Source organism: Ascidia mentula, chromosome 1 (assembly GCF_947561715.1).
Source record: "Ascidia mentula chromosome 1, kaAscMent1.1, whole genome shotgun sequence".
NCBI lineage: Eukaryota > Metazoa > Chordata > Ascidiacea > Phlebobranchia > Ascidiidae > Ascidia > Ascidia mentula.
In genome coordinates, this window is record NC_138566.1 from 21,523,661 (window position 1) to 21,538,845 (window position 15,185).

Consider the following 15,185-nt stretch of genomic DNA (forward strand, 5'->3'; position numbering starts at 1 on the left):
TTGTGACAATTTCCAGAGAGCGATCGTTCAACCGTGTAGCGCCGGTTTTATATTTCGGTCGTCAGGTGTAGGATATTTTCTTTGTGCAGTCATGGCGTCGTTGAAAGAGGAGTTTCGTATGAAGTGCTTTGGGTTCATCGATTTTAAGGCGGAGGACTTCGCAAGATCGCAGGTAATTTTCTGTTTTTCGTTCTATATTCACGAAGAAGGCAATTTTTCATGACGAAAACGATAAATGACTGCGCAAGATTTAGGAACTTATGCTTGTTATTCAAGGAAAAAGTAGTCCACAAATAGATCATGTTACGATCAGTCGACCTACTGTGCAGCAGCTTCGGGCCCTTAGGCTTTATCACTGAGAGTGACAAAGATGAAATTTGCGGCCATGTAGCTGAATCCACTACTTACAAGTTCAGTTACGTGCGGTCAGGCATAGGTGATTTATCCGGTTGTAACTGCAATGCCAATTTCACAATGTAAAGCAAGTACAGTGCACATTGTGCTTGTTACATTGCTGTAATTTAGCTGCGTTCGCATACACGCATTGACAGCCATTTACGCCACACCTAATTTCATCCATATTCCTTAAATGTAATATATTTCCGTGCCAAAGCAGTGAAAATACCTCAGTGTAATGAGCATAATGTGCACTTTACTAGCTTTACATTGTCAAATTGGCATCGCAGTTACAACAGGATAAATAAATCATTATATTTATAAAACGCATTACCATGACCTACCGAATTCCTATGCCTATAAAACTACTTACATATTATTTTACTTTCAGTGGAACATTAGTCGCCGAAAATTTCTCGCCTACCGAGCAGTGGTGTTCTTCTACTGGACTATCTTTCTCGTCGTGGACTTCGCTACTAACCAGGACAAGAGCAGATTCTGCCTCTACCTTTCCCACTGGAACGAGGCCCAACTTTCCCTGTTCTTCGGTTTTGCGCTCTTCTGTGCAATACGATACATGAGGAAGGTTCCACAAGAGCCCACTGCTGGTGACAAAAGGTCTCCTAACGGCAGAAATTCCACGAATGAGCCGTGGATTTTGCCATTGGACTCGGAAAGCGCGACAAAACTTACGGCTAAAATCGAAGGAGAGCAAGGTATGTTTAAGGCTATATTCAATAGAAAACTTTCATGACAAGTTAAGTATACATCTGCGCTACTACCATGCACGTCTTGGGGACTTACATATTTAGACACACAACGTAAACGCATATCGCATGTAATTATTTGTGTCTGCCACTATTTGACTCCAAAATAGGCACGAGAGGAGTTAAAAAAGTGTTGCATGGTGATCCCACAGTCGCTCGTTTAAGATTGTTTAAGACAACCGGTAAAAAGGGAAAATGTGCATTCAGTTTCTTGAAACGTCTTTGTGTAGCAAGCAAGTATCGTGGAAATGTGAGTAGTTCCTTTTACACACTTCACGAACCAATGGTGCATCCTGTATGTGCCGATTATCGAAAAGTAAGGCTGACCGTAGGCCATCATACGCGTAATATAGATGTAATGGGGAATCCAGGCAGAAATTGTGGTAGGCTTCAACAGCCCTGGTGTAAACTAATGAAAAACAGGGAAATTAGGAGCCAAAAAAAGTTTTGCAAATCGGTCCACATAGCGTGAGCGTTTCCTATCCCTTCCTTTGTCTGTCGTCAGAAAAGGGGCCTGATTGATGGTAGCATAAACACTTTGGCCAACCAGAATCACGTTATACCCCATCATAATAAGCAGAACGGAAGGCTGTCAAAACGCGTGTTTCCACGCTTTACCACAGGTTTCTGGTTTGTCTGCGAAGTGGTCACGTTATACTCTAAATTTTTGTTGGTGGCCGAAAAACGTCAACAGGAAAAATTTGTTTTCTCTCCTAAAATAATGGCAATACGTTAACAAAATTTTAAAGAATTTTTCTTCTGGCTGCCAGACATTAACAAGATATTCTTGCCAAAGTGTTTCGTATGTCTGCGTAAGAAATTTCCATTGCGGCGAACGAAAAAGGAAGCTGTTCTTCGTGAGTCGAGGCAAAGTTTCACCAACGTATAACAATAACTTTCCGTTCATATATGTTTACTATTTGATGTTCAGCGCAACGCCCAAATCATTTTTCCTGCTACAATCGTTTTCAGGCTCAGTCACCCTCCCATCGTCCGAGTGCGAAACTGTGGCCAAGATACGCCTACGATGGTACCACGGACTCACCACCATGATGTACGTAACCTCACTCAGCATCTCAGTGGCTGTGACGATACTCTACGCAACCTTCGAAATGTCCGGTGTCGGTGACGGAGAAAAGCGAATGTCGGTGGGGAACTTCCATCTCCACTTTGTCAATTCCCTTCTCATCGTGGCAGACTTCTTCCTTAACTGCATTCCGATCCGTCTGTTGCACTTTATCTACGTGTCCATTTTTACGGTGCTCTACTGCTCGTTCCTTTTTCTCCTGCACATAACTGGTGTAGACTCGGACTTGTACAGAATCGTAGACTGGGAAACGAACACACTCTGGGCGGTGGCGTTTAGCGTGGGGATGGTGTTCCTCATCGCGCCCGCTACACATTCGGGAATGTTCTTCCTTCAGCGCGGCGTGCGTCTTCTCAGCTCGCGATCATCCAGGCTTGCGAGAAAGGATGAAGAAATTGTGAAGGAAGTCTTCCCAAGGCAACTCTTTGTATCCTAAGCATCTTCAGAGCAGATCCGTGCGTTTTAGATATTTTGTGATATGTTTGTTGACTCGACAAAGTGAGAAACGCTCGCAATGCGACACAGTGAGATTGTAAACTTTTTTCGTCATGTGCAGACAGGTCTTAACAACGCAGTTGTCATATAAGGTCATGCACAATTCCAACGCTTCGCAATTTTTATACAATGCCTGCACGAAGTGGCATTTATATATTTAAATACAGTTTCATTAGAAGTTCCACATATGCAAGAGATTCAAAAATTGTTACTTGATCGCCCGTTATGTTCTTATGCCGTTTTAATTTCTTTGAGCTTGGTTTTGTTGGGCTATTCTCCTATTGAATCCTGATACAAAATATTCTCTTATTCTCGCTGTGGTTTCCACTATCTTATGATAAAATTCGTGGTAATCATTTTTTGCACGGTCTTGCAAAGTACGCATTTTTATTTTTTTCGTCACAGTCACAATTAACGCACAAGAATTATATTTCCATCAAGGTCCTTTCAAAGTCAAACTGCATTCGTGTGTATGATTTCAAACTTTATAATCTGTATTCTATCTAGGCAATTTCGCGTCGTCTTGTTTGTTGTAGCTTTGTTTTCGTTTTGTACGCTTATATTTTATATGCTGCTTGTATGAGTGTGCGTATCCACTCTTGCAAACTTTGTATTTGAAGGCATGTCGCACATAGTGTATTTCTAAACCATTTCGGCGAACCTGTTATGTTGTTAGTTGGATTTATATGGATATTTATACTCATGTCCTTGTGTCAAATGAAGTACGTCGCTTCGACACAATGATGCGTTATATAAACCTGAAGCCTACACGCGGAATAACAGCTCCCTTTCAGTTCTGCTGGATAGAACACACAAGTTAAATACATTAGATAAGCAATGTGGAGCCAATAATATGAAATGTGTATAAGCTGCAGACAGATGGCCACTGTTTAAAAGGTCTCATCAGTGCAGCTGGTGTGACTATCAGACGACTTTGCTGACCAAACGGCCAAGCAAAGACTTCCACTTTGTGGTGACTAACAATCACCGTCATCCGCAAAGCTCAACCAATAGTGTCGTCAGGCCCCGTGCCACAATAATCGTATGATAAGCAATGTGAGGCCAATAATCTGAATTGTGTATAAGTGGAAGTCTTCGCTTGGCCGTTTGGTCAGCAAAGTCGTCTGATAGTCACACCAGCTGCAATGATGATACCTTTTAGGTCGAAACGGTGGCCATAAATACATTAGGTTTGAGCAGAAATGTACAGAATAAAAGTTTAGCGGTACTCAAAAACATAAACAAACTCTGTATGAACGATTGCCAAATTTATTTAATCTGTTCTTCTGGCACAATTAAACGTATATGGTCTTTTAAATTCACCAACGTTTCGCCCGCTTATCAGCTAGGCTTCATCAGCTGAAAGAAGAGTAAAAAGAGAGCAAAATCTGTGTGCTTTACATTTGTCATTACGGTAAGTTTCTATAGGTTTGCTGTACTAAAATCTCGGATAGCGGAAGAGGGTTTGCCGGCTCGGAAAATAAAGAAAATTTTTTTTTAATCGGTGAGTTTGTGCCTATGGGTAGAATTATTTGTGAAAAAAAAGGAAGACTTCTTACAGATAACAATGATATTTAGGGTGGCATTCGAAAAAGTTTGATCCTTGCTCAAAACGCGACATGGGGGTAATGAAAATTTATCTTTTTTATTGTTTCTCAAGGCCGCATATCTGTATTAAATCCCAAAAATCTAGTTTTGAAGGCTATCACCATTAATACCCATACTGAGTGATTTGCTTTTTTGCCAACAACAATTCCTGTGGTCAGTGACCCATGAAGATCTACTGGTACTATTCATAGAGAAAAAAAAAAGATTGGAGCTGCATCCGCCAAAACACAGCAAGGATCTGAGGAGCCTCCAGGAGAATCTTTTGTCCTATAGGATAGCAAAAACAGTCCCAGGGGGCAACCAAAGCAACTTTCCTGTGACAATTTTTTTTGCCACTGCGTAGAAAAGGGTTAGGGCCAACATTAAATTGCAAATTGGATGAGGTTTTAGTGATTCATTTTTTCGCAAAACCATCGTACATTTTTTTGCAGCCCATTTAGCTAAAATAATGACTGATCGGGGGCCGAAATGACCCCTACGTGGTGCTTTAAGCAACTATCTTGCAACTAATTTTCACCATACTGCGTAGCCAAGAGGCGGGCCTAACATAAAATCACAAATTAAGATATACTTCTATGATTCAATTTTGAGCTACATCCCCTTGAACATTTTGATGTTTTTTCAACTAAACTTTTCACAGCACCCTGCACCAAACGTCTGACTGACTGAGAAGAGCAAAAAATGCACTAAAACTGCACCAAACACGCTGAAAATTGCCCTGGCTGCACCACGTGACTTCTTGCTCATTCAACCAGAAAATTGACCCCAATGCATCACCGGTTGCCTTGTGACGAAACTGAGACTCTCTATGACAGGTGAGTACAATACGATTCCCCGCGGGAAAAACTATTTTAAAAGAATTACTGATATGCGGTCTCAAGGCTCGTGGGACCTGCTTCAAAACAGTAGGGTTTACATGCTTTTTTTAAAAAACAGTGAAAGTAATAAAAATTAAGCCTTCCACACCATACGTCTACGTTACTGCCACGGATAAAGCCACCATGAAAATCACACACAACCATATAAAAAATATGTAGCACTTCTTTTCGTTCTGTTGGATAAAACACCAGTTTAAATACTTTTAGTTTCAGCAAGATGTGTAGAAAAAACACTTTATATCAGCTACTTTCAAAACGGTTTTATAGATTTGATTCAGTTTCGTCACCAAAACTTAAGTATACATTTTTCCTGTGTGAATGATGTCTTTTGAAAGGCTGAAACGGATTTAAGCCTTAACTCAATCTCTGCATAGAAAGTTCTCAAACGGAACGAGTCACATAATCTCTCACCACTCACTACTGTCCCTTATGGAAAAAACGCCTTGCTATTAATTTAGGTCTGTTTTGGCTTGCTGCAGAATGTAACTTCTGATTGCACAATTTCGCGTATGGTTTTGCAGTTTGGCAAAGATCATTTAGTGACATGAGTTTAACTAAAGCTAAATTACAACTCATGATGGGTCCATTCTTGTGCATGTATTTTCTTGTTTGCATTGTTTTGTATTGTTTTCCATTCAATCTTCCCAGAACCATATATGTATATTTTACGTCTCTTTAATTGTGTTTTGTTTTACCCATTCTACGCCGAACACGCGTGTTGTATCCGGCTAACAAAATTTATACTCAGCAATATGCAAATAATTTACTATTACCAAGTTAACTTACGGCAAAAAGGCCAAATTTTCTATGTCATCAATACACAAGCGAGTTGTACAATATGTTCAATGCATGTGTGTGTAAATCTTTTTTCCCATGAGAACTTTCCGGTGCTTGGTCATTCTATTTAAATGGATTCGATTGTATAGTGAACAGCTAACATGAAATGAACAGATATTTTTTGTCCACAATAAAGACTTGTTTAGTGGCATGGCTGTCATACCAAATAGGGCACACAGAGCAAACAAAGCCTGTACAAAAGTCTGCAGCGGAACTTTCTGTCATTAATTATTCTCATAATCATACGGCATGCGTTCACGGTTAATAAAGCAGGAATCGTACCAGCAACAAGGTCGCATGACTGCGTACAGTTTTACCTGATTACAGTTTCGGAGTGACTGAAAAAGGCAAGTCAGAGTGCAATAAGCTGAGTGGGACGTTTAATTTTTACATTAGTTCTAAGAAGCAACAGCGACATTACGAGCAGTATAGCTTTTGGTGTTTGAGGATTATTGATTCAGAAACTAAATATACTGTACATAAAACACGATTACGCATTGCTGATCACCATTCAGATTACGTTTTGTGGGAGCATCATTACATGCGTAGGAATCGTAACACACACAAAAACACTTAAATTAGTGTACGTGAAAAAACATTGTTTTGATGCGTAGGAATCGCATTTGCTTCCGGTCGATTTTGAAAACTTTACTTTTGTAATAACGGGAAGTTTGTTTAGGTTTGCCGTACCCAACTTAAACTAATTAAAAACGATGGCACAGCAGATATGCGAAGGCAAACTGTTTGAAACCAATTATACAGAGAATGGGGAAAAAAAATATCCAAACGTGAACAACGACAACTTTATGTCCTTTCCGCTCCACACTCCGTTGCGCCAACAAGTGGCCGTGGTCGATGACGACATAACTTTGGCCGAAGCTTCCCGGAAAATTGTGAAAAGAAACAAAAATCAGTCGGCACGTGAAAAATGTAAAATGCGTGTATCACAACCCAAACAAATAACCGGCATTTCTAATACAGGATTGGGATGAACCGTTTCTGATTTGTGACATTGGCAGAATTTTGGAGCAACACAAACTCTGGATGAGCGAACTGCCTCGTGTTAAAGTGTTTTATGCGGTGAAAGCCAACGCTCTTCGGCCTGTTTTGGAAACTTTGGCGGCGCTGGGTTGTGGTTTTGACTGTGCCAGTAAGGTAGACACTGTGTTTTGTGTTAAGAGCCACAGCAATTGAATTTGAAAGTAATTTGCCAGAGAAGAAAAAAATTTGAAACATTTGTGTGGCGCCTCTCGAAACACGCATTTCTTGAAATGAAAAAGCCCACAAATCAATTACTGCCTTTGTTAACATCCTTTTTTTCATGAACATTACAGAACGAGCTCTCGATCATTCTTGGATCCGGAGTGCCTCCTGATAAAATCATTTATGCTCACACGTGCAAAGTCATATCTCACCTGTGTTACGCAAGAGATCATGACGTCAAGACGATGACGTTCGACAACGAGGAAGAGCTGAATAAAGTCAAGCATTTCTGTCCGGATGCAAGGTAAATGTTTAAAGACCTTCAATCGAATTTATAAAGACAGTCAAAGATCGAACGAGTTAAGTCTCACCATTGAAATATATTTCATTTTCATTTAGGTAAGAGAGCGATATTAGGGTTGGCATATCGTGCTTACTAAGATTTGTGGTTAGTTTCGCGAGCAGTGTCTGAAAATACAAATGTACTTATTTCCAAGAAATGTGGTTATACAATGACGATAGTGTAAATAATAAACCTTACATTTGAGCAACAACTCTCTATCCGAATGCTTTCTCTATATACAACAAGGAGCTGTTCATCTGAATGTGTTTGATTGTTAAATATCAGTTGCGAAACATGCAAATCTTGAATATTGGTTTTGGTTTGGATTTGGATTTAATGTCAGAAACTGCTTATTCGTATGAAATTACGCAGACTAGTTCTACGAATAAAAACAGCGAATAGCAAGGCACGCATTATCTTTGGGGACAAGTTTGGAGCATCAATGGAAGACGCAAAAGCCCTGATCGTAAAAGCCAGCAATCTTAACCTGAAGGTTATCGGCGTAAGGTACTCGAAGTGTTCTTTTCCATTGTCCAAACGCACATCATAAAATGTCACTTTTAGTTTTCACGTTGGCAGCTCCTGCCCCACCCCCCAATCTTTTGCTACGGCGATCGAAAATTCTAGAATTCTGTTCGACTACGCGCGCGGATCAGGATTCAAATTCGAGCTCTTGGACATCGGAGGGGGTTTTCCCGGATCGGGGGAAGAAGAAAAGTTTGTTTCTTTTAAATCGGTGAGTTTTTGCTTGTAGATAGAATTAGTTTCAAATAAATATAAAGTAGCTTCCAGTGTAAGAAAGTAGGATAATTTTAACGGTTTTCATCCATGCACTGGGACATAAATTCTTTCAGATGACAAAGATAATCAGGGAAGCATTGGAAAATCACTTTCCCGCAGAGAACGGAGTGCGGATTATTGCCGAGCCAGGAAGATTCTTTCCCGGTCCAGCGTTCGGTGTTGCAACCTGTGCTCATGCAAAAAAGTCTACTAAAGGTGTTTTTGGCGGTTGCAAATGATTGCGTTTCGTTTTACTGTAATGCACGTTTCATAACAGGCATAAAATTGCAAAGAAAAATGTTAGCTGCTGTTAGCTAAATAATGGCATTCGGTATGGCAACCTATGCTGTGCGCAAAAAAATCAACTATCTGTTTGATCATATTTAATGTATAATGAACATTGAACATTATTTCCTTAAAGCTTAACACTGTTGTAATGGTCGTAATTTAAAATAAAGGTTTTCACACTCGGATTTTTTAACTGAGGAAAAAAGAATACGATACGAATTTGTTCCCAAATGATATATTCTACGTATTTTATCAAGAGCGTGTTTTCTACTACGTTCCGGACAGCATATGCAACACGTTCCTGAATGTATTTTTTGAAAAAGCCAAGTTTCAACCAGTACCCCTAAAGGTAAAGTCAATCTTTTGATAACTTTAGATGGCTGTGAAAACCTGGTCAAGCAGTTCTGGTGGCACAGCATGGGGTAATATAGTGAAGACAATTAATATGTAGATTGACTGCCTCTATCTGTTAGCTCAATTTCCATTGCTTTTTTATGCACATTTGTTTTCTCAGGAAGTTGAGGGCAAAATGCTCCCAACCACAGTGTATGGAGTATCCTGTACCGGTAGTGACATCATAGCACGTGACACAAGGATGATTGAGATCAATGTTGGAGACTGGATATTGTGGAAAGGTTTGCTTATTCGGTGCTTTGTTGCTATCCTGCCCAAAATAGCTGCTGTGAGAAATTTTCAATGTTGCAGACATTGGTGGTTATTCTGCGATGACCAAAGTCGGATTCAACGGGTTTACAACTTACAAGGCTTGTTACTTCATAACCAAGTCTAAATGGTAAGTGGGCATTTTTTAGCATAAGATGTTACTTTTGTTTCAAACTCTCCTTTTTGTACTTCTTGCTTGGTGATTTGGTGGCCATTCGTTCCTGCCCAGGCGATTAATGTTGCTATTGGTGACAGGGATAGAGCTTTTGTTCACACCTTATTCTAATGCATTCTTAGCATAATCTGTTTGATGTAACTCTGTATATATCTTTACCAGGGAGGAATTGCAAGAAATGTCCAAGTTCCCCACGTTTTTGCCCCCAACCAGATTCACAATATAATCGAGCAAATATTATTCATCAGTAACCCAAACCAGGATTTATCCGTTGTTTTCCGTATTTTTCGCAGATCCGTATTTTTTTCAATATTCAGAAAAGTTTATGAGTTTATTTTTTTTTTAAAGGCATATGTATGAGCTGCGAAAATAAAATAAAAAATTTTACTGATGCTGTTTAAAAATGGTCAATTTGGCATTCGTAAAAGATATTTTGACAGCCAAGTCAAAATTTCATTTTCATTAATATATACAGTTTAGTGAGTTAGACAGCCGATAGCAGGACGTCATTGCAGGCTTTTGCGGCAAAATCAAAAGTAATGACGAAAGAAAAGTAGAGGGATATCTTGGTGATCTTATGAACCAGCTTGGTACGTGGTGATGAAGAAGAACATTTTTTTAATATACATCCTATCCATGCCAATGCAAGCAGCTTAAGTGATTGGTAAGCATTGTTTTCTGCAACCACAGCATATGAATTAACGCAAAATTCACAAGAGGGAAATGAATAACTAAAATAAGAAAACAAAACGTATATCTTTTGGCACGTCAAAAGCTTTTCTCTTTTCAAAAAATTTCAAAATCTATCTGCTTCAAGCAGGGTGCACACGAATTGACCTTATCACAGCTTTTCTCCTGTTTACCCAAAAGTGGATGCTTAATATGTAAATGATTTGTCGCTCAATGATTTTCTGCCTGCACTAAGAAAATTTTCTATGATGACAAAATCAAAAGAAACACTTGTGACGTTTCGTTTATTTCTTTAATTGTAATGCAACTGCGTTTGCCACTAAAGCCAATCAAATTAGTATAAACATCAAACTACTTTACTTCTTTATTACTTCCCTCTAGTAACGAAAGTTTCCTATGGCGTCCGACTACTGGCCAACACCACTCCACTTTATATTTTAATAATATTTTCCAAGTGCTAAATCGACCATAACAAAACAACACCAGCAAAATTTTGTATTTTATTTTTGCATCTCACACGCATGACTTTCTTAATTTTACAACACATAAGCTGAATAATGGCAAATATCTGATTATAAGGTGTGTCCTGGTTTCAGTTGAGGAGCCATGCATATTTGATCAGTTATATTGTGGATCTAGTTGGGGGCAGAAACGTTGGGATCTTGGATATTTGTTGTAATTCCTCCCTGGTAAAGATATATAGACAAAGAGTTACATCATAAACAATTTTATTAATCGTGGCTGCTCTACCGTTTTAAAATAAAGAATGCAGCAGAAACTATAAGGTGTACACAAAAGCTGCTACCCAAATTTATGTAATGCCTTTACATGCTTTCTCCCAATATTGGATGTAATTTTACTAAATTTCACTTTGTTATATAAGACAGATTAAATCTCTATAGATCAATGCCCGTTACATCCGCACGTCATAAATTCACAAGTTTATTAAACCTGGTTATTAAATTAAAATCATGAAAACAGTTCTTTTTCATTGAATCGCAACATGAAGATCGTTGGGGTTGTGGCAACACGCATGTTTCCCTGGCCTAGTTCTGACCACCACACATGTTTCCAAACAAGTTTTTTGACACCCTGCTAGACAATCACTGGCGGAAATGAATTGCAGCGTTTTCAAAATCAAGCGACGTAAAGTTTATTTGATCCAAGCGCATTTAACTACAGTTTAACACGTGACTGAATTACAGCACATAAACTACCAAAACAACGTGCGAATGTAACAGCGCGATGGCGAGAATAATACCAGGCAGGAAAGAACGATGATTACCAGGGCGTTTTATAGCGAAATGTCAGGAAAAACGTGGTTGTGGGTGTCAGAAAGCTTGTTTGAGCTCTGCAGGAAAGCTTGTGTCCTTTCCGTAGGCCAGGGAAACATGTGTGTTGCCACAGGGCCAAGGAATTGATGACAGGAATAAAGTGTGGCATAAAATCTCACCATTTAGACTTGGTTATGAAGTAACAAGCCTTGTAAGTTGTAAACCCGTTGAATCCGATTTTTGTCATCGCAGAATAACCACCAATGTCTGTAACATTAAATATTTCTTGAAAAAGCTAGTTTGTGCAGTACAACAACAAAGCACCGAATAAGCAAACCTTTCCACAACATCCAGTCTCCAACATTGATCTCAATCATCCTTGTGTCAAGTGCTATGATGTCACTACCGGTACAGGATACTCCATACACAGTGGTCGCTCGAAGTTGGCCTTTGGCAGCCTAAGCATGAATTAGTATGAAAAAAGTTCGAACTGCCATTCCATGGTTTTAATGAAACGAGAAGTCGTATCATGTATTCTACGTGTATAATGAAATTTTAAAAGTCTGGTGCTAAATGACTTCACTGTATAATAATGTGGCCAAACGTTGCATTTCCGGAATCTAGCAAACCTTTAACGGGACTGGTTGGAACTTGGCATTTTCGTAGAACACGGTGAGGAACGTATTGCATGTGCTGTCCGGGATGTAATAGGAAATACGATCTGTTTAAAGACAAGACTTATTTTTTGCAGAGAAGCACTTGTTTGATGCCGCTGTTTAGCTAAAAGCAGCTAACATTTTACTTTGCAATTTTATTCAGTTATGAATTCTACATTACAGTAAATCAAAACGCAATCATTTGCAAACGCCATAAACACCTTTCGTTGATTTTTTTGCATGAGCACAGGTTGCAATACCGAACGCTGGACCTGGAAAGAATCTTCCTGGCTCGGCAATGATCCGCACTCCGCTTTCTGCGGGAAAGTAATTTTCCAATGCTTCCCTGATTATCTTTGTCATCTGAAAGAATTTAAATCCCAGTGTGTGGAAGAATACCGTCAAAATTATCTTCCTTTTCTTTCACTAAAAACTATTTTGCAATTTTTCAAAAATAATTTAACTAAATAAAACATATCAATGTTTACAGCTCTATGGGCAAGTCTGTTTATTATCAGAGAGTAAACCCCCAGTTAGTGTTCATAATTCTATCTAAAAGCACAAACTCACCGATTTAAAAGAAACAAACTTTTCTTCTTCCCCCGATCCGGGAAACCCCCCTCCAATATCCAAGAGCTCGAATTTGAATCCTGATCCGCGCGCGTAGTCGAACAGAATACTCGAATTTTCGATCGCCGTAGCAAAAGATTGGGGGTTGGGGCAGGAGCTGCCGACGTGAAAACTAAAAGTGACATTTTATGATGTGCGTTTGGACAATGGAAAAGAACACTTCGAGTACCTTACGCCGATAACCTTCAGGTTAAGATTGCTGGCTTTTACGATCAGGGCTTTTGCGTCTTCCATTGATGCTCCAAACTTGTCCCCAAAGATAGTGCGTGCCTTGCTATTCGCTGTTTTTATTCGTAGAACAAGTCTGTGTAAATTCATAGGATTGAGCAGTTTCTGACAATAATTTTTTTTTTCGCATCTAATATTTTGCAACCTAAAAGTAAACACATACGGATAAAAACTCCTTGTTGTATAAAGAGAGAGCATGCACGTAATGTTACTAAATGTTAAAGAAGAGCAGTACAAGAAATAGAGTCGACAATACTATGGGTTAATCAGAATTGCTCATTGCCAGACGAGCAATTCTAATTAATTAGTAGCCAGGCAGCAAAAATAGCAGTATAATACTATAGGCTTCCATGCATTTGTTTGTCCATAGTGTTTGTCTACGCCGGTTTGTACTTAGTATGTTACCTCGCAGCAATGATGCTATAAAGGATCTATACTGCAATTAAATACAAGAATGCGCCTGCCTGTTGTTCTGCTTGATTGTCAATAACCGTTGCTGGGCCTTGTGACTATATAGGGACCTAATATCCTTCATAGCCAAAAAATATATTGTACCTGGAAGGTACGGTACTGCAAGTATTTGTAGAGCCTGGAAGATCTTGTGACCTACAGGAGGCATAAGCAGCAATTTTTCATCAACTAACTTTGGTGACTTTGTTTAGAGGAAAGACGGGCTTTGCATAAAACCACAAAAGAAAGAATACTTGAAGATTCATTTTTGTTGCTATTTTACCCAAAATTATGTCAAATTTGGGGGATCAAATGCCCCTGGGGTTGTCACCAATTTTAAACAAAATGCGTAGATAAGGGATGGATCTTTCATAAATCCATAAATAATCTGGCCCCTATACGATTCTTTTATGGGGAAATACAGTTTGAAGTTGGATCTGCTTTTTAGTTCAATTATCTACAATGCCCGGCACCAAGTCACTACCTCAAGCAAACGCCCAAAAACCCCACAAAACTGCCAAAAAAAGACTCAATTTCGCCTTAGCAAACTGTAAAAATGACCCCCTGTGATTGACTCGTGCATTATCGTTATATTGTGACAGAGGGCGACAAGGTAGCGTTTCCTGCCAGCAAAACTTATATATACGTCCTGCAGTGGAATAGTCGGTGACTGGCTCCTTAGCCAGCAAGCCCGTCGTCAGTGGCGAGCTGCTCTGATGAGTCCGGATAGGTCAATGTTATGTGATCTGTCCGCAACTAACTCGGTAATTTGAGAAAGTTGTAAATGTACAGTGAATACCTTGCATCCGGACAGAACTGCTTGACTTTATTCAGCTCTTCCTCGTTGTCGAACGTCATCGTCTTGACGTCATGATCTCTTGCGTAACACAGGTGGGATATGACTTTGCACGTGTGCGCATAAATAATTTTATCGGAAGGCACTCCGGATCCAAGTATGAGTGAGAGCTCGTTCTGTAATTTGCATGAAAAAGGATGTTATCCAAGGCAATTGATTAGGGTGGAAATTTTTATTTAAAAAGTACTTATTTTGAGCGGCGCCACAAAAGTGGTTTGACACTTTTGTGCATTAATGGCAAATTATTTTCAAATGCAATTGCTGTCGCTTTTACCACAAAACGAAGAGTCTACCTTACTGGCACAGTCGAAACCACATCCCAGCGCCGCCAAAGTTTCCAAAACAGGCCGAAGAGCGTTGGCCTTCACCGCATAAAACACTTCAACACGAGGCAGTTCGCTCATCCAGAGTTTGTGTTGCTCCAAAATTCTGCCAATGTCACAAATCAGAAACGGTTCATCCCAATCCTGCATTAGAAATGCCGGTTATTTGTTTAGGTTGTGATACACGCATTTTACATTTTTCACGTACCGACTGATTTTGGTTTCTTTTCACAATTTTCTGGGAAGCTTCGGCCAAAGTCATGTCGTCGTCAACCACGGCCACTTGTTGGCGCAACGGAGTGTGGAGCGGGAAGGACATAAAGTTGTCGTTGTTCACGTTTGGAGATTTTCTTTCTCCATTTTCAGTAAAATTGATTTCGATCATTCTCTCTTTGCATGTCTCCTGCGTCATCGTTTTTAAATGATTTCTGAGTTCAGTACGGCAAACCTACACAACCTAAAATTCCCCCTGATGACAAATGTAAAGCACACGGCTTTCACTATTCGCCGGAAGCAAATATGTTCAAACGCGTTTGTGTTGCACATGCAACGATCATA

The 15,185-nt window shown here is 39.5% G+C and overlaps 3 protein-coding genes across 3 annotated transcripts; 2 read left to right on the forward strand and 1 right to left on the reverse strand.

Moving 5' to 3' along the window:
- The first annotated feature begins 22 nt into the window (after window positions 1-22).
- Window positions 23-3,506, forward strand: LOC145909706 (protein rolling stone-like). The gene is made up of 3 exons (XM_082997062.1): window positions 23-172; window positions 788-1,112; window positions 2,136-3,506. The coding sequence occupies exons 1-3, from the start codon at window positions 92-94 to the stop codon at window positions 2,684-2,686; spliced, it is 957 nt and encodes a 318-aa protein (XP_082853188.1). The 5' UTR covers window positions 23-91; the 3' UTR covers window positions 2,687-3,506.
- Window positions 3,507-6,781: 3,275 nt separating this feature from the next.
- Window positions 6,782-9,746, forward strand: LOC145889401 (ornithine decarboxylase-like). The gene is made up of 10 exons (XM_082980356.1): window positions 6,782-6,985; window positions 7,050-7,223; window positions 7,403-7,575; window positions 7,987-8,121; window positions 8,179-8,350; window positions 8,469-8,610; window positions 8,940-9,031; window positions 9,197-9,317; window positions 9,388-9,475; window positions 9,683-9,746. Exons 1-10 carry the CDS (start codon window positions 6,782-6,784, stop codon window positions 9,744-9,746), a joined length of 1,365 nt encoding a protein of 454 aa, XP_082836482.1.
- Window positions 9,747-10,832: 1,086 nt separating this feature from the next.
- Window positions 10,833-15,039, reverse strand: LOC145889412 (ornithine decarboxylase-like). The gene is made up of 10 exons (XM_082980366.1): window positions 14,836-15,039; window positions 14,598-14,771; window positions 14,248-14,420; window positions 12,940-13,074; window positions 12,711-12,882; window positions 12,401-12,503; window positions 12,114-12,205; window positions 11,822-11,942; window positions 11,664-11,751; window positions 10,833-10,896 (listed from the first exon to the last, which is right to left on the reverse strand). The coding sequence occupies exons 1-10, from the start codon at window positions 15,037-15,039 to the stop codon at window positions 10,833-10,835; spliced, it is 1,326 nt and encodes a 441-aa protein (XP_082836492.1).
- Between the last annotated feature and the right edge of the window lie 146 nt (window positions 15,040-15,185).